The sequence below is a fragment of the Pseudorasbora parva genome, chromosome 9 (genome assembly GCF_024679245.1).
Source record: "Pseudorasbora parva isolate DD20220531a chromosome 9, ASM2467924v1, whole genome shotgun sequence".
NCBI classification, from domain to species: Eukaryota; Metazoa; Chordata; class Actinopteri; order Cypriniformes; family Gobionidae; genus Pseudorasbora; species Pseudorasbora parva.
The window spans coordinates 42,657,089-42,675,324 of NC_090180.1; the positions used below are offsets into that span (position 1 = coordinate 42,657,089).

The 18,236-nt window shown below is 38.4% G+C and overlaps 2 protein-coding genes across 2 annotated transcripts in view; both read right to left on the reverse strand.

Annotated features, from left to right (window-relative positions):
- LOC137089879 (macrophage mannose receptor 1-like) overlaps positions 1 to 10,839 on the reverse strand; it is a 32,318-nt gene extending 21,479 nt beyond the window's left edge. Inside the window, exon 1 of the mRNA XM_067453443.1 lies at positions 10,767 to 10,839. The gene's annotated coding sequence lies outside the window, so the exon portion shown is untranslated. The remainder of the gene's footprint in view (positions 1 to 10,766) is intronic.
- On the reverse strand, positions 7,140 to 17,741 carry LOC137089881 (lymphocyte antigen 75-like). Its single transcript, XM_067453445.1, has 6 exons — positions 17,653 to 17,741; positions 17,347 to 17,521; positions 17,093 to 17,187; positions 16,773 to 16,871; positions 8,165 to 8,243; positions 7,140 to 7,399 (listed from the first exon to the last, which is right to left on the reverse strand). The coding sequence occupies exons 1-6, from the start codon at positions 17,674 to 17,676 to the stop codon at positions 7,140 to 7,142; spliced, it is 732 nt and encodes a 243-aa protein (XP_067309546.1). The 5' UTR covers positions 17,677 to 17,741.
- Between the last annotated feature and the right edge of the window lie 495 nt (positions 17,742 to 18,236).

Sequence of the window (18,236 nt, forward strand, 5' to 3'; positions counted from 1 at the left end):
GTCACTTTGGATAAACTGGTGTGCCTAATTAATAAATCTACATGTGAATGGAAGTTGTCCAGAGCTGCGTTTCCTAAAAGCATCATAAGCCTAAGTTGATCGTAGAGACCGTTGGTGGCAATTGTTCTACGATCAACTTAAGCTTAAAATGCTTTTGCCAAACTCAGCCCAGTTTAGTGACAGCGAATCTTTAAAAAGTGCACAGATGCCTGAGACAGAAACATATGTATGCCACAGATACCTGAAGTCTGACCCACCTGAACGCACCAAATTACAATTTTACACTTTTTGAAGATGTTTCTGCACATAGCATCTTATCGATGGACAAAATATTTCATATGTGCAAAAAACATAATCTTGAAGATATATTGACACTACAGTTTAACACGAAATAGTAAACATAAAAACAATTATGCCATTAAATCCTCATTATTATTACTACTACTACTATTAATAATCAATGCAAAGGAATGCAGGAAGTGCTGCACAGGGTGTAAGATCTCGGTGCTCTTTGGTTGTGTAGGATAATTAAGTTTAAATGCAAAAGTAGTCCAAGGCACTCGATGGGTATATTGAGATAGTTAAAAAGCCTTTATTTTTTCATGGCTTAAACATTTAAAAAATTGGTGACAGAGACACCTACGCGTTGCGGCTTTACATGCCTTCGTCAGGGTGTGTGCAGGGGACACACCCTGACGAAGGCATGTAAAGCCGCAACGCGTAGGTGTCTCTGTCACCAATTTTTTAAATGTTTAAGCCATGAAAAAATAAAGGCTTTTTAACTATCTCAATATACCCATCGAGTGCCTTGGACTACTTTTACTATTAATAATATTTACATCTGTTGTTTAGGGGAGTGTTGCAACATTTATTTCAAATGTGTGCAATAAAGAAAGAAAAAAAAGATTTTTTCTTGGGCTTTAATGTACTCTGGAAATCAAATGTAATTGTTTAAAAAAAAATTAAATAATTTTTTTAACCATCACCAACCTCCACTCCTATTTCATTTAAACTTTTTTATTTCACACTGGTAAACATCGTACATTTGTAAAAAACTAAAAAAAAAAAAAACTAAAACTAAAACAAAACAAAAATAAAATAACATTGTAAACATTGCAAAAAGTGGAAACATGCAAATACACAAAACATACAGTAGGCTAACTCTATAAACTTCACCGATTTAACAATTTAAACGATTCTTCTATACAATTCTAAGTCATGGTGACACTGGGATATTAAGTTCAATTAAGTTTATTTTAAGTTTAATATTAAGTTAAATCTAGGAAAGTAAAATGTTATTTCATAGCTAAGTCCAACAGTATTTCTTTACAGCATTAACATGAGCATAAATTACCGTCAATTGTAAAATTGTAATTTCTTACCCTAATTTCCTTTTTAACTGTTGTTGTCGTCAATCCTTTATATTTCTACACAGAGACATACAACTGAAGGGGGGTCATAAACATGTACAAAACATTTTGAAGAACCCTGCCCCTACATGACAAGTAAAACAGAACAATCTATCTTTGGATGCTTTACATGTCTTTTGTCCAGAACAGAATAAACTGCAGTGTGAGCCAGACCTTTTGTCATTTAGTCAAATCAAACCCCTGACCTTTGCATGTTTATTAGATGTTCTGGTCCATATGTTGACAGATACCAATGAGAGTACAGTACTCCCTGCACTATTTAACTTATTTAAATTGAGTGTTTACATAGCTTTCCTTCATATTAGCCTGGAACAGAATGTGAACCATTATAGAAACTTCTGACATGGAGTCTGACCCACCAGAACACAACAAATTATACTTCTATTAACACTTTTAACGTACCCGTTTACCTGAAGAACATTGCTGCATTAAATGCTTTTGTTCACATGCAGATGCAACAGTATATCATATGCTGATCTTTGTTACAAGTAGTTTTCATATTCAAACAACTAATTTTCATTTCTGGACCATGTGTGCATCACACTGATGGTTGAAATGTTTAAGTAAACGGATCTAAAGCTAATTTTTTTTTAGTGTGAAGACCATTTTAATAATCAAAACTTTAAAGAACCTTTTGTGCAATGGAAATGTTTCACAATATAATAAAGTTACCACAGGGAACCATCAATGCCAAAGAACCTTTAAAGTGTGTACTAGTCTAAAATATGCTGAAAACTTCTCGCTCGCTCCAGGCAGGGCTCGAACTGGGGTCTTTTCACACAGGAGACACACTGCAAGCATACCGTGTCCGTTTTTATTTCGGCTCCCACCGGTTAGAGCTTGCATACTGCCTGCGTCACATGTGCGGTCCGAGCAGTGCGGAAAACGCGTGCATGCTTCAAATAGAAGAGACGCCTATTTTTCACGTGACATGCGAGCGTGTTGGAAGCGTTTCTGCCGACGTTGTCGTTTCTTAATGTATATTACTGGGCAATATTCATGGATAAAAAAATAATTAAAACAGAAGTAAAAGTAAAACTTTACAAAATATCTATCCTCTGCCAGAACGCTTTTCCGTATTCAACTTACAAAGAAAGTGTAATGCCTCACACAGTTCATAACGTCTTTTTATGAGCAGAGATCTTTCTTTATTATAACCAGCACATTTAAGAAGAAAATGTTAGACTGTTTCTGCTGTTTAATCCTTTATTATGTTTACCAATTTTAAAAAGTGATTGATTCTCAGATGTGTGTCATGAAATAATACTCTCATCCCTTCTTTTGTCACCTACTTCTCTCATTTCATATGGAGTGTTCACAACTCTTGGCATTTATTCTTAGTGATCTTTTTGATTGACCCGGTCAGTTCAGCTTTGCCCAGAGTGACATTATTATTTTCCTTGAATACTTTTAAGTCTTTTTTTTTTTGCCAACTCCACCATTTCATTTGCCACAATCCCATGTGAGCAGGAATCCCCAAAAAAAAAAAAAAAAAAAAAGGAAAAATAAGAGACTTATTTGTTCAATTCTGAACAGGGTTTGAATTGTTACTAAGAGAATATCCTGTATTGAGTCAGATTTTCAATTTTTAAAGCTTATAAAGTTTATTAAATAATCAGTGCAAATGATAGTAATGAACCCCTTTTCACCCATTGAGGTTAGAAATTAGATGGTCTTTTTACTACTCTTGCAGCAGAACACCCAGATTCAGGATAATCTGAGCTATTAGTATTGAGTACACGGTTTAAAAAAAAAAAAAAATTCAGATCTCCACAAATGTTTCAGTTGTCCAAATTGCATTTCTGTGAATTAAATTGCATCAGTTCACAGAAATTTCATTTGGCCAACTAAAAAAACTTAGATATGATCAGTCACTAGAATTTTTTTAATTGGGAACCTTTTTTTTTTTTTTTTATTATTATTATTATTTATTTTTTTACAGTATCTAAATAGCAACACATTTATTTCTTACAGCAAGTGCAGCTCGATCGATGACACTGGGAATAACCATGGAGTTAATGATGATATTGCCACAGTTCCCAAAATGCCTCATTATTAGCATCCCTTTCAAAACCAAAGGCATTTCTCCTATTTCTGTAACGGCACTACTTGTGATGTTCTAGAAGCCCCAAAACAAATTCTTAAAGCCTGTTTCAATTTTATTTATGCAGAAGAATAAGCAATGCTGCCATAATCTATTGTAGTTCTTAATTTTGTTTTTGAGGTCTAACAGGTTTAGATGTATCATCATATAAATTGCACATCACCACATTTTTCAGTGATTCTCAAACGACTTATTGGATGAATCAGTCTCTTCTTACTCTGCTCTTATTGGCCAGATGGCCCAGTCTGTTGTGATTGGTCTACCATTTACTTGGATTAAACCATAACCATAAATAAACTACAGCTTCAGAGGCTTCCCAAGTCTTCAGCGATTGTACACACTGTAAAGACATGGTTTGGAATGATTAAAAACATTAGAAGAACTAGTTATTCAACCTGAACTTCCATCACAAGGATGACTTAAGCAGAACATTTCTCAGTGATACACTAATCTGTTTGATGTACATTATGAGATGTTGAAACTAATTCCTTTCCATCAGCATTAACAAGAGGATGTTCATCAACAAACCAATATATTTCAAATTTATTGTGGTGCACATGCAGGAACTGTATCAATAACAGCATGTTATTGCCAAGCACTAACATGAATGACTGATGTAAAATTTAAGTGCAAAACAAATCTTGCTTTCTGCTTTATCTTTAATCAAATGTAGTGTAAATGACAGAGATTTTGCATTTATAATCCATTTTAGGTAATAGTGGCCCACTGCTGCTTAGCAGAAATATTTCATTATGACAGTAATAATGTGAGTTAGCCAGAAACATATGCAATATAAAACACAAAACTACCTATTTTGAACACCCGGTAGAAAATACATCAATAGTTCCTCATAATTACAGGTTGTGATTCTGAGGAGCAAGCTGGTCAACGTACAACATAGGCAGGGCATTAGCACCGGAGTCATTTTTCCCCAAAACAATTACTTTTACTTGTCTAGTAAATACTTCTTGTTTTAATATTTTTTACTTGTTTGGACTAGAAACAAGACACAAAATACTAAGTAAGAAAAGCATTTTTTTTTGCAGTGAGAAAAAAAGTGCAAAGAGTTTCAAGTTATCATCATCTAAAGTGCATAAGATCATCCAAAGATTCAGAGAATCTGAAACAATCCCTGTGCGTAAGGGTCAAGGCCGGAAAACCATACTGGATGCCCGGGATCTCTCTATTTCTCCGGGCCAAGGCTCATTTAAAATGGACTGCGGAAAAGTGGAAAACTGTTCTGTGGTCAGACGAATCAAAATTTGAAGTTCTTTTTTAAAAACTGGGACGCCCTGTCATCTGGACTAAAGAGGACATGGACAACCCAATCAGCACTCAGTTCAGAAGTCTGCATCTCTGATGGTATGGGGTGACATGTGGAATGAGCCTCCATCCTTCTTCGGAACTATAAAGTACCGGCTGTAAAACCTTGACTCCCTGCTGTGGGGAGGGACCCTCTCTATAGCCTCTTTTTGCAGAAGAGTCTGTACTTCTTGTTCCATAACCAGAGCATGCTCGGGGCTGACCACTGTGTTATATCTGCAGGACCCAATCAGAGATAATTGGCAGAAGTTTCCATGCTGCCAGAAGGCCAGCCTCTGGTGTTTGTTGAGCGGTCAGATCGGTGTCCTGAAACGGCACACCGGCAGGGAGCAACAGAACTGACCCTCTTTGAGCCGTCCTTGGAGGGCGCGAGCTTCCCCCGTGCCGCTACGTTTCCGGGCGGACATGGAGTTGTGTGTTCGCTGAGGACCGCTGTGCCCTGAAGCACCAGAGGTGGCAGGGTTGGCAGAACGACAAGGACAGTGTAATGCGATGAACACCGACCCACTCCGAAGGGGACTGCCATCAGAAGTCTGACCCTTCCGGTGTCAGGACTTTATTTTATTTGTAATGCAGCCAAATATCAACCAGACAAGTAAAAACGGTCTGGATGAAAGGCTGAATATAATGTATTTAAGACAGATAATCTTCTAAAAAGTATTTAACTCAGAATTAAATGCAGCTAAACATCACCCAGACAAGTAAACATGGTCTGGGTGGAAGGCTGAATATACTATATTAATACTGATTATCTTCTGAAAAGTATTTACCATTTAATTCCTCAGATTTAAATGCAGCCGAATATCAACCAGACAAGTAAACACGGTCTGGATGAAAGGCTGAATATAATGTTTTAATACCGCTTCTGAAAAGTATTTATCATTTAATTCCTCATAATTAAATGCGGCCAAATATAAAACAGACAAGTAAAAACGGTCTGGATGAGACTGAATACAGTGTTAATACCGACATCAACTCAGATGAGTATTACATTTAATTTAATCAGAAAAAATTTACTAAACTTGGTCTACCATAGACATAGTCTGCAAACACATAGGCTACTTAGTTCGATCACGATCATAAGAGAGAGAGAGAGAAAGGGAAATTCCCATCTGCTCAATTCCCCACGCAAATGCTACGGACCCATAATCTACACATTGCCTCAGCAAATGCGAGATCTGAGCCGCGATCTGTAGCAATAAGATTCTTATTGTAGAAATATATTTTTTTCACGGTCTATGGTAGAGACCCATAATCTACGCGATACCTCGGCAAACGCACGATCTGAGCCACTGTACTCAACCCCGTGATTGACACGCTGCCTCGGCAAAGGCGAGATCGGAGATCGAGTCAAGATTCTTTGTTGACTTTCTCCCCTCGAGAAGAAGCCAACAGGAGCAGATATACTCTCAATAGTGCAACGTCGGGAATTTTATGAACGAACACTGTCAGTACCTTATTACTAGAGCTGACCGTGCAGCATTCGCCACTCCAAACAAACAACACATTAATCGCATGCATCCCGGGTAGGGAAGAACACATGATCAAAAATGCTGTCTGCTCGTTTGGGTCAGGGGTGCTTTATAGTTTTCTGGTCAATGACGTCACCCGCCTATGATGTCCCGTCATGCCATTGGACTGATTTCACGAGTGCTTCATGACACGGTCACGCAGAGGCGTTCTTGCAGCTGTGCGAGTTCCCTCGATAAGGGAACTCTTGTTTGATTCATTTGATTTTGTTAACTGGGGAAACTCACCTCCATAGCAGATAAAAGGTTGATGTAGATCACAGCTATATTGAGACCATTTCCCAGAATTGGTTGTTGATATGCCAACACAGTCATCAGATCCTGAACTCTGGGATGGTTGATCTGCTGCCCAGTTTCTGAAGAAGAGACTCCATTTGTCAGACCATTCCCAAGAGTCCAGGAACAGACCAATCCAGACCCACGAAGTTGATGGAATAATCTTATTTATCTGTTTATTTTCCTCAGAGTTGTGGATGGTGGGCAGATCTGTGTAATGCTGTCTGCAGTAGCTCTGAGCATCACTCCAATTTTTAGCGATCTTTACCATGATGTATTCTTTAGTTTCTATTGAGAAAAGCAAAAAAACAATCAGTTCATAGCTCTTTCCTAGTTAAATTGATCAATAATACATTTAGAAGAACGGGAACTCACCCTTGTAGAATGTAAAATATCGGCTATAACTACATCTCTTATCAAACCAGAAGCCGGAAAAAAAGATACACAATATGTATTCTCATTTGGCTCTCCTGGAGCCTAGTTAGAGTATGGAGAAGATATGTTTTCTCCATTAGACCAAGCCCAGCGTTTCTGTGTCCCTCTCTTCAGTCCAATCCACACCGATCCACTGTATCCAGCATCCACTATATTCACCAGCCTGTTGACATCAGCCATGGTGTCTACAGTAGCCAGGTCAGTGTACTTCTCTCTGCAGTAACTCTGAGCCTCTGGCCACGACATTCTCGCATTTATATAATGGTACTGACGAGAGAGAGCAGAACTGCTCCAGAAGAGCCCTGTTAAAATCAACATGTTAAAACATCTATATGTGTACACATCATCATAAACACAGATTACAAATGACCACACCAACCTGACAGCAGCAGCACAAACAGACTCCCGTCCATCACTGCTCACACAGATCCTCTCTGCTGTTTATCATCAAAACTAAGACACAGCTGAAAAATTACAATGGCATTAAATAATGTTATGAGATTATTAAAAAGAAAATATGAACATACAATTAAGACATTTTAGAGAGAAGGTTTAAACATGAAACTAAACCACCAGTAGGTGGCGGCAGGTGACTGTCTTAAAGGGGTCATATGCCATTTTTTTTAAAGTTAATATGGTTCTTTAGTGTCTGAAGGAAAACATTTTAATATACTTTAATTAAAAATTCTTGTTAGTATTGTAAGAAAAAACTATTTTTACCAGGTCCAAAACAGCTCTGTTTTCACCAAGCCATTTCAGCGCATACAACTTTAATGCTAATGAGCTTTGCTCACACCGCCAGAGATGGCAGTTACACATCGAGATGTCGTTCTGGCGCATATTCAGTGCTTGGGGCTGAGACTCAACACGAAAAGGATAGTATGGGATTCGATGAGGGCACAATTGTCACAATAGGGCCCTGAGGGTATATTAGGAAAGGTCAGCTGAGTGGAGGAAATCAGACCAGCTGTTAGTGTGTTTTGGCTCGCCTCCATCTACCCCTACTATTAGTAATTGGATTGTGCAGGCTATAGCCTTGGCAAATCAGGTGCGCAATCTGCCTTCACCTATAGCCTTGAGGGCCCATTTCACCAGGGGCATGGCCTCCTCGGTGGCCCTTCTCTCTGGAGTCTCCATGCAGGACATCTGCGAAGCAGGCGGTTGGGCCACTCAGCACACTTTTATAAGATTTTACAGCTTACACCTCCCTGCGACACCCGGCAGCAGGGTGCTTCAGTCCTAATTGTGCCTGGTCTCCAGCTTCAATAGGACAGGCGTACCCTTGATGTGGCATAGTGGGTACACGTTCCCCAAAGTCGCCGTTCCGACAGTGTGAAGTTCCATCGATATAGGGAACATCTCGGGTTATATATATATAACCCTTGTTCCCCGAGAGGGAATGAGCACTGCATCTCATCACCACACCGCGTATTGCCTAAGAGCGCTTGCTTCATCGCGATAATTGACGCCATTATGCGCCGGGCTCCCCTTTATAGCTTCCGGGTATGCCGTCACATCTACGTCCTGACGCAACACCAATCAGGATTTGACTAGTTTCATTCATACTTCAGATGCGCTGATGCTTAGGGAGCATTCCCAAATTCGTCGTTCCGACGTAGTGCTTGTTCCCTCTCAGGGAACAAGGGTTATATACACATAACCCGAGACGTTCACTTGAAGTGAATGAATGAATGAAAACGTGCGAGTGAATTCAGACAGCCGTTGTGTGTAGACTACATCAGTTGTACACTCGTTTTTGAAGTGCAGTGTTCAAATAGCTGATTCGTTAAGGAATGAGGCAGTTATTTATAAATGGCTGCGTCTGAAAACCTAGGCAGAGTGACTTGTTGCCTTGCTGCTTTATCAGGCAATGACTTGTCAGGCAACATTTGTGCATGAAGGAAACCCTCATGAAACGATTATTGTACACACTTCTAAGGAAGTGTAACAGTTTAATGATGTACAGCAAAATAGGGAGAGTTTTGTTGAGAACTAAACATATATTTAATTACTACATTACTAATTGCTTGCTAGAAATGACATCAGAAGTGGAAAATGTTGGTCAGAAATGTACATTTACAAACAAACCGACCAGCAAATGCAACTTTCAAATCTTTTTTCTCTCTAGCTTCACTGTCACAGAATGGAACACACAGGATTGTGGGATATCAAAGGCAATGAAGGGTACATATGCTGCCTTCAAAAAAAATGATCAGATGAAGGTATCTCGGGAGACTCAACTGATTCATTCAAAACTCTAAATCATTTAGTAACACACTGTTACTGCGAGATGTGCTGTGGTTCTGCTGTGATCTTTGTTTGAAATATTTTCACTGCTGAAACAATATCAATTTCAAAAATAGTCAATATTGTGTCTAAAATGTAAGTGACTTAAAGGGTTAGTTCACCCAAAAATGAAATTTATGTCATTAATGAGTCACCCTAATGTTGTTTCACACCCGTAAGACCTCCGTTCATCTTCGGAACACAGTTTAGAGATTTTATATTTAGTCTGACACCGTATCTAAGTCTATGCACACTATACTGTCCATGTCCAGAAAGGGAATAAAAACATCAAAGTAGTCCATGTGTGACATCAGTTAGTTAATTAAAATCTCTTGAAGCATCGAAAACACATTTTGGTCCAAAAATAGCAAAAACTACGAGTTTATTCAGAATTGTCTTCTATTCTGTGTTTGTTTTCAAACCTCAAATGAAGATTGGTTCAGAAAGGGGTAAGGACTCAGAAACTAACACAGTAAATATATTATGAAAATATATAAGAGGATTGTGTTTTAGTCGTTTTGTAGATTTAAAAAACAAAAAAACAAAACGGTTTGCTCAGCGGCTACTATGAGACATTGCACACTGCAACTGCACCCACTGTAAATCAAGAAACCGGGATTTAAACAATAAGTCTAACCAATAATAAATTAGATACTCTTACGGAAGTGTTCACAGTCTCAGGTGACAATAGCAGTTTTAAGTCTCTGTTAAAAAATACAAAGGATTTTCTGGACAACAATTCTGAGGTAAGAAATTAAATGTTCACATCTAGCCAATTTGATTTCTGTTCATGTTAATGAATCTTAAATGACAGAAACATCTTAATCAGCATGTTTTCAATTAATGTGGTAAAATCCACACAAGGGTTTCAACTATATGCTTTAAAATCCAAAATGTATCATGTCGGAGGAAACGAGAAGTGAGACTGTGAGAGGTAGGTTGTTTCAAGCATTTTGGAAAACTGCCACAGTTCTTACTTGGATTTAGATGGTCTAATTTGCTTTTTTCAAACCCACAACTACATTAACCTCCTGTACTGTTCCCAGATCTCACTAGAAAAACAAGCCAGCTAGTATAAAACAAGGCCAAATTAAGCTACTTTTTGTACTTGTAGTCAAAACAACGAGATTCTATCTATCTAGATAGATAGATAGATAGATAGATAGATAGATAGATAGATAGATAGATAGATAGATAGATAGATAGATAGATATTTTGGATAGCTATGCAGTTTTTCGCGTGTATATGACACGCTCTTGGGTAGGATGGGGGTGATGGTGATATTATTTATTTTTATTAAAACACCAGAAAGAGAATACTCTCTGCACTAATCTGCACCATAATGCATTATATTTCTCCAAAGCAAAAGTCTAAAATGTTTACCTGTTTGCATATTGTAGAATGAAATGGGTTTGCCCACAAGCAGGTCAAACGCAGGTGATATTTGTGATGACAAGACGAGTACTTTTCATATTCAAATTGGTCATTTTCATTGAAGAACATTTTTAACATTAGCATGTCACGATCATGTTCTGTTTTGTTGAGTTTCTGTTGGTTATGTTTGGCTGCCTGGTTTCCAACTTATGTTACTCATTAATTAGTCATTCTGATCAGCTGGTCTTAATTAGTTCCCTTTGTTTGCTTCCTGTTAATGCTGCCTTCACATGACATCAAAAAATGAAAACCTGTTCCATTTAGAGATGCTAATGATATAATCGACAATTGATTATTGAATCATGCTTGCTGCTTAAAAGCATAAGACAAAGCAGACACGAGGAAATTGAGCAGTGTTACTCATTGCGCGGCTCGCAAGCCTCATGCGGCTCGCCAAGCTTTAATTTGCAGCTCGCGTTATATCACAGTTGAATGCGTATCAATCTCGTGGAAGAGATTGTTTTGGCGTACATGCTACGCAGTTTTTCGCGTGTATATGACACGCTCTTGGGTAGGATGGGGGTGATGGTTCCTGCGTATACGCCATAAAGTGCATAAATGTACATTAAAACACATTATACATACCCTCTATAGCTACCTTTTGAATTTATTGTTTGTTCAGAGATGACAGATTGATAAGCAGACATGACTGGATGTAACTTTTGCAAGAGGCAAGAGTTACACCTCCATGACTATAAGCATGTGTATTTATTTGCAGCCTTTTGTTTTGTACAAATGTCAGTTGTAATATTGTGCAGTGATGGGCATACCGCGGCTTCGTGAAGAACTGAAACAGTTGAGTGCCGAAGCTTCGAAACAAAACCCGACACCCGACTCCATGTCGCCATCTAGTGGTCACTTGCGTGTATTGATCTGAAATAACCTTGACAGTGATCTAATGTATGTAAAAAAAAAAAAAACACATCTAAATTTCACATCTGTCTGACAACTACTTGGTTTTGTAACATGTACAATTTTTTTATCATTGTTTTTATTTTTGATTATAAATCTTAATAAGATTAGCTGTCACAGTTGGTAAATCCGCTGTCTCATTCTAGTCTTGTGTGTGTGTGGTGCAGGTGTATGTTGTGTGGGTGTGTCTCGTTACGTTGTTTGTTCTGAGGGGCGTGGTTACTTGTTAGCCAGATCAGCAGCAGCTGCTCATTATCATTCCAGCCTACTTAATGTCTTCTCTCCCTCTTCATGTTGTCAGATTGTTGTTTGAGTCTCTCATGTCGCGTGTCTGTTTCTTGTTCCTCGTGTTTCCTGTGTACCGGACTCTTCACTCGTCGATCTCACCACGGACTTACCCTCACCATTGCATGCAGTCATCAGGCTCCCATCTCAGTCCCTGCTAGTGATGGGCAGACCGAGGCTTCGTGAAGCACTGAAACAGTTGAAGCAAATGTGCCGAAGCTTCGAAACAACACCCGACACCCGTCTCCATGACGCCATCTAGTGGACACTGGCGTGTATTGATCTGAAATAACCTTGACTGTGATCTACTGTTTGTAAAAAAAACACACAAAAAAAAAACACGTTTTTAACATCTGGCTCACAACTACTTGGTTTTGTAACCTGTAGCCTCCTCGTTGTAAATAACTTTAGTTTTTTGTTTTGTTTTTTTGAAAAATTAAGATTATTAAAAGAAATAAAGCCACAATGTGTCATTTGTTCCATAACATTTTTATTAAAAAATATGAATTAAGACATACAAATGAGTGAAAATTACTGAAAGTTAAGTTAATGGATCCGATCCTGCATTCTGGGTCAATACAATACACACATCTCACTTTATGTGGTGTTTCCAAATGGAAATGCTCCCACACCAGATGTAGTACGAGATTTCGTTTTTGATTTAAAAAAGCATTGTCATTTCATCATTGCGATATTTTAGAGAAGCATACATTTTTAAGCTTTGATAATTTTAGGCGTTTAAGTACACTTGTTTAGTTTACAAAATGTGACATAATCTTGCTCCCACTCCACTGCATGGCTTTTTCCAAAGACTTGACAGTGGAGGTTATACACGGGCCTGTGTCAAAGGAGACTGCGTGATAGGCTCACCACTTTTGGGTAAAATGTTTTGTCAGTAATAGGTGGTAAACTCTGGAATAGCTTGCCCCTTTCAACAAGAGAATGTCCTACACTCAACACCTTTAAAACTCACTTAAAACAGTGGCTTCTTGAAAACCAGAGGTGTACTCATATTTAACTGTCATACATTTATCAATAGCACATGTACACTTACACTGTAAATCTGAACGTAGTATAGAGGTGAATGAACAATGTCTTGCCATTTGTGTAATTTTTTGTTTAGTTTTTTGGTGAATGATGTTGTATGATTGTTGGCTGTCTTTGTTATTTTTGTTATCTGCCTATAGGGACTGCAGATGAAAAGTGGTTATTTTTACTAATTCTGGCATATTTGCATGGTGTATTTTTATACAACAATGTTCATGAATATGCTTGGTCCCTATTAAATAAACGAATAAAATAAAACAAAAATATATCACCTATGAATATCTATCTATCTATCTATCTATCTATCTATCTATCTATCTATCTATCTATCTATATATAATTCTATCTATCTATCTATCTATCTATCTATCTATCTATCTATCTATATATATATATAATTCTATATCTATAATTCTAACTTAGCCTATATGAATGTGTTACTAGCCTATATCTATCCTATCGGTCACTGATCAGTCAATATATCTCTTTTAAATCTAGCCTAAATATAACTAACCATAGCGCACAATAAATCTCACTTATATCACAAAATCTCTCTCCTCTGACAAAAACCCACGAGGTGAAGATGGGTTAACTTCACTTGTAAACTGTGGGGAATGAGGTTCATTCAGATGTGTGACTGTGCGGTTTGTTCCCGCCCCTTTTAATCAAAGCAGTTTCGACAGGCGCACCTGATGAAACACTTCGGTGCTTCGTTTAGCGGCAGTCACGTGGCATGGGTGTGTCGAATCACAGCTCGGAGCAGCGTTTCGAAGCATCCGCGCTTCGGGATCTCGATGCAGCGTCGAAACGTCAGGTTCGCGTCAGCCATCCCTAGTCCCTGCATCATCTCTTGCGGTCTGTGTTCCCGCTCCACTGCTTCGTCACAGGAGTGTCTGTGCAACGATCTTCCATTAACATTCTGAGTATCTGTTCAATAAACATTACCTTATGCATTGCATTTGCTTCGGTCCTGTTTATCATTACAGCCACATTGTGTCATTTTAACATTTGTATTAAAACATATTAATTGCTCTGCTGTTGTCTTTTTTTTTTTTTTACATATAATTTCTTCAGCCTTTGAAAAAATTATCTCACAAGAGACACTTGTTGCTGGCATGCACAAATGTTTTTTTAGCAAGTACATGAGGGAAAATTACTGACAATTGAGTTAATGGATCATGCGTTCTGGGCCAATACAATACACACCTCACTTTATGTGGTGTTTCCAAATGAAAATGATCCCACACCAGATGTATGACAGATGTATTTTTCTATATCTATAACTCTAACTTAGCCTATATCTAGCTATCCAAACTATCTGTCACTGTCTATACCTATCAGTCAATATATCTCATTTAAATCTAGCCTATCGGTAAATATAACTAACCAGAGCGCACTATAAATCACGCTTAAAATCACAAAATGGTCAACGGTCGATGTAAATTTTCAGCGCCCTAACCGTGTAGAGACCTAGAGGTCGCACATCATCTCCCACTTCTAACCCAGGAGGAGAAAAAGCTTTCAGAACTATGTGCTGGGATTGAAAAGAGGTCGAAGCGACCGTAGGGACATAGCCTGGCCTAGGTCGCAGCAAAACCTTAACTAATCCAGGTAGAAAGTCCATACAAGAGGGACTGGTAGACAGAACCTGTAAATCTCCAACCCTCTTCAGAGAGGTTAAGGCCAACAAGAGAACAGTTTTGAAAAACTTCTCTGCTACTGACTCCAAAGGCTCAAAGGCTTTTAGACCTTCTAGGACTATTGACAAGATCCCATGGCATAATTTGTGTAGGGCGGAAAGGCCTAAGCCGTATCGTCCCTTGGAGAAAGCGAGAAACCAATGGGCGCCGTGCCACCGAAGCACCCTGCACCTGTACATGTTTGACAGAAATGGCTGCCAAATAAACTTTCAAAGTAGCCGGAGCGGCTCCTACTGAAAAACGGCTTTGTAAGAACTCCAGCACTGAACCAATAAGTCAGTAGACTGGGTCCTCATTACGTGACAGACACCACAAAGCAAAAATCTTCCACTTAAAGGTATAAAGGTGTCTTGTAGACAGAGCTTTAGAGTTGAGAATGGTCTCTGAAATCTCAGCCAAGATACCATAACAATCTAGTGCATTCCGCTCAGAGTTCCATAACCCCGGACAGGGGTGTCGCATCATGCCTTGAGCTTGCTTTAGCAAGTCTGGGTCTGAGGGAAACCTTCCATGGAGGGCCGACAAGCAGACTGACCAGTTCCGAAACCAAACTTAAGTGGGCCAGTAAGGAGATGTCAGTAACAAATGCTCCACTCTGTCTGTTCCCAACCTGAGCAGTACGAAGAGAAAAGTCCCCCGTGGCGATTTAGGTAAGATAACATGGTCATGTTGTCTGTCCTGACATGACACCTTCTCAGATGGGGCAGGAATCGTTTGAATGCTATAAAAAACTGCTAACAGCTCCAGACGATTTATGTGCCAACTCCAATGCTCTCCACTCCAGGGCATGTGTCCTGCGATTCAGCCAAGGTAAAGCTTTAAGTTACAAGGTAAAGTTTTGGCATTACCTGTAACATCAATCTGTCAGTGAACTAACACATACATCAGTAAGCACATATCATTCGTATCTCACTATGCTAACGTTTCCCTACCAGAACATACAAAAAGATAGATCAAAGTCAAATTACATTATCCAACCATTCAGAAACGTCCTCTTCGAGCCTTAATTGTTGAATTTCGTTGGGGCTGTCATCTTGTCCCGGGTCCGACTCTGGTTCAAATTTATACAGTTGGCAGTTTATACAGATGTGTCCTCAAAGACTCTCAATTCTTTCCCCTCCACTGTTGTCAAGGCAACACTCCACATGTGTTGTGTCAAAGCCCCACAGAACAAAGGGGCGGGGTGAGCAAAGCTCATTAGCATTAAAGACAAATGCACTGAAATGGCTTGGTTGAAAACAGAGCTGTTTTTGACCTGGTAAAATGAGTGTTTTCTTACAATACTAATGAGAATTTTTGATTAAAGTATTTTACAAAGTTTTCATTTAGACAATAAAGAATCATATTAAATTGTACATAAGGCATTATATGACCCCTTTAAACACAGATGATGTAACTTTTTTAACATGATCAACTTTTTGCATGTTATTTTTACTTTATTTAAACTTTATTTAAAATGGATCTTAGACTGGAGATTGCAACAAAAGGTAAAGTAAGTAAGTGAAAGCAATGGGACATTGTTTAATTTGCATCATCTTTACTCTTTATCTCTTGTTGTATACATGTACATTAGTTCTAATTAATGATCTTTAATGTGATGTGCATTCTTTCATTTCTTTAATACAAAGGTGTTCAGATCCTGCGTGTTTTACTGCTATTGGGCTACACAATATACAATATAAATGCTCAAGTGCTCCTTCAATCATAAAATGGATCAGAATAAGGAATCTTTTCATCATACAAGTTTAATATTGGGAAACTTAAATAATTATATTTTAGTAGGTATACTCTATTGTTGATCAATTGTAATGTTACTTTTGCTGAATAAATGCACTTTTGCACTGCCATTGATAGAGGCTAAAGTGAAAGTTGTTTTAAGCTACAAAGCCATTTGAAGTTTCTGCCTGTCAAGATCCAGAGCAAATGTAAATATTTTGCGGAAAACCGAAATCCGATCTGTTATCCAAAAAGTACACTAATGATAATTGCTACAGTTATTATTTGAATTCACCGTATGGTTGATCTGATGAAACACCTCTTCACCTTCCCCTTTTGTCCAGCTTATTTTGCTGTCATTTTCCAGCCCCATGCTCTTCAGCTTTTCATTGATCTGCAGGACCAGCACGAAAGAATAAAAACAAAAGATGAAAAATAATGTCACACCTACAGGCTTCATATAATCTATAGCCCCAAATAAGAACAAAAACAGGAATAAAAAATTATGATAATGAGCAGTACTGTTTGAAAATATGGTATGTTTTTTAATTTGTATTTTACCCAGTATGGGTAATATGTCCATGAAACTGAACGGTGTTTAAGGCAGAGACAAACCTCCTTCAGAATGGCAGTCTGTAGTGAAGGATCATTCAGTGTGCATTCTCCATTACAGGACAATTTCAGTCTGACGATCTGCTTTCTTTTTTCAACTAGAGAAACACAGATTTAAAGTCTTTTAGCAAACATAAAAGATACATCAGTAATTGAAAACATATCAGAGTTTCTGTACAAATGAGAATTTCTGTTTCAAGAGTGATCTACAAATCTCTTGTTTGTTTGTTTCGATTCTGTTAACTGTGGAAACTCACCATGATAGCAGATAAAAGGTTGCTGTAGATCACAGCTGTATTGAGCCCATTTCCCAGAATTGGTTGTTAACATGCCGACACAGTCACCAGATCCTGAACTCTGGGATGGTGGACCTGCTGCCCAGTTTCTGAAGAAGAGATTCCATTTGTCGGACCATTCCCAAGAGTCCAGGAACTGACCAATCCAGACGTAAAAATTAGTTGGAATAATCATATTTATCTGATTATTTTCCTCAGAGTTGTGGATGGTGGGAAGATCTGTGTAATGCTGTCTGCAGTAGCTCTGAGCATCACTCCAGTTCTTACCAATTTGTATGAAGATGTATCCATTATTTTCTATTAAGAGATGCAAAAGGAAAGATATGTTCATAGCTCTTCTTTCCCCGTTAAAATCCTCAACAACATATTTAAAAGAATGGGGAACTCACCCTTGTAGCATACAAAATTTAGGGCAAGATGACATGGTGCATCATTCCAGAACTTAGAATTAAAAGATGTACAATATGCATTCTCATTTGGCTCTCGTAAGTTCCAGTTATAGTACTGAGGGGATACATTTTCTCCATTAGACCAAGCCCAGCGTTTCTGTGTCCCTCTCTTCAGTCCAATCCACACTGATCCACTGTATCCAGCATCCACTATATTCACCAGCCTGTTGACATCAGCCATGGTGTCTACAGTAGCCAGGTCAGTGTACTTCTCTCTGCAGTAACTCTGAGCTGCTGGCCACGACATTCTCACATTTATATAATGGTACTGACGAGAAAGAGCAGAACTGTTCCAGAAGACCCCTGTTAAAATCAACATGTTAAAACATCTATATGTGTACACATCATCATAAACACAGATTACAAATGACCACACCAACCTGACAGCAGCAGCACAAACAG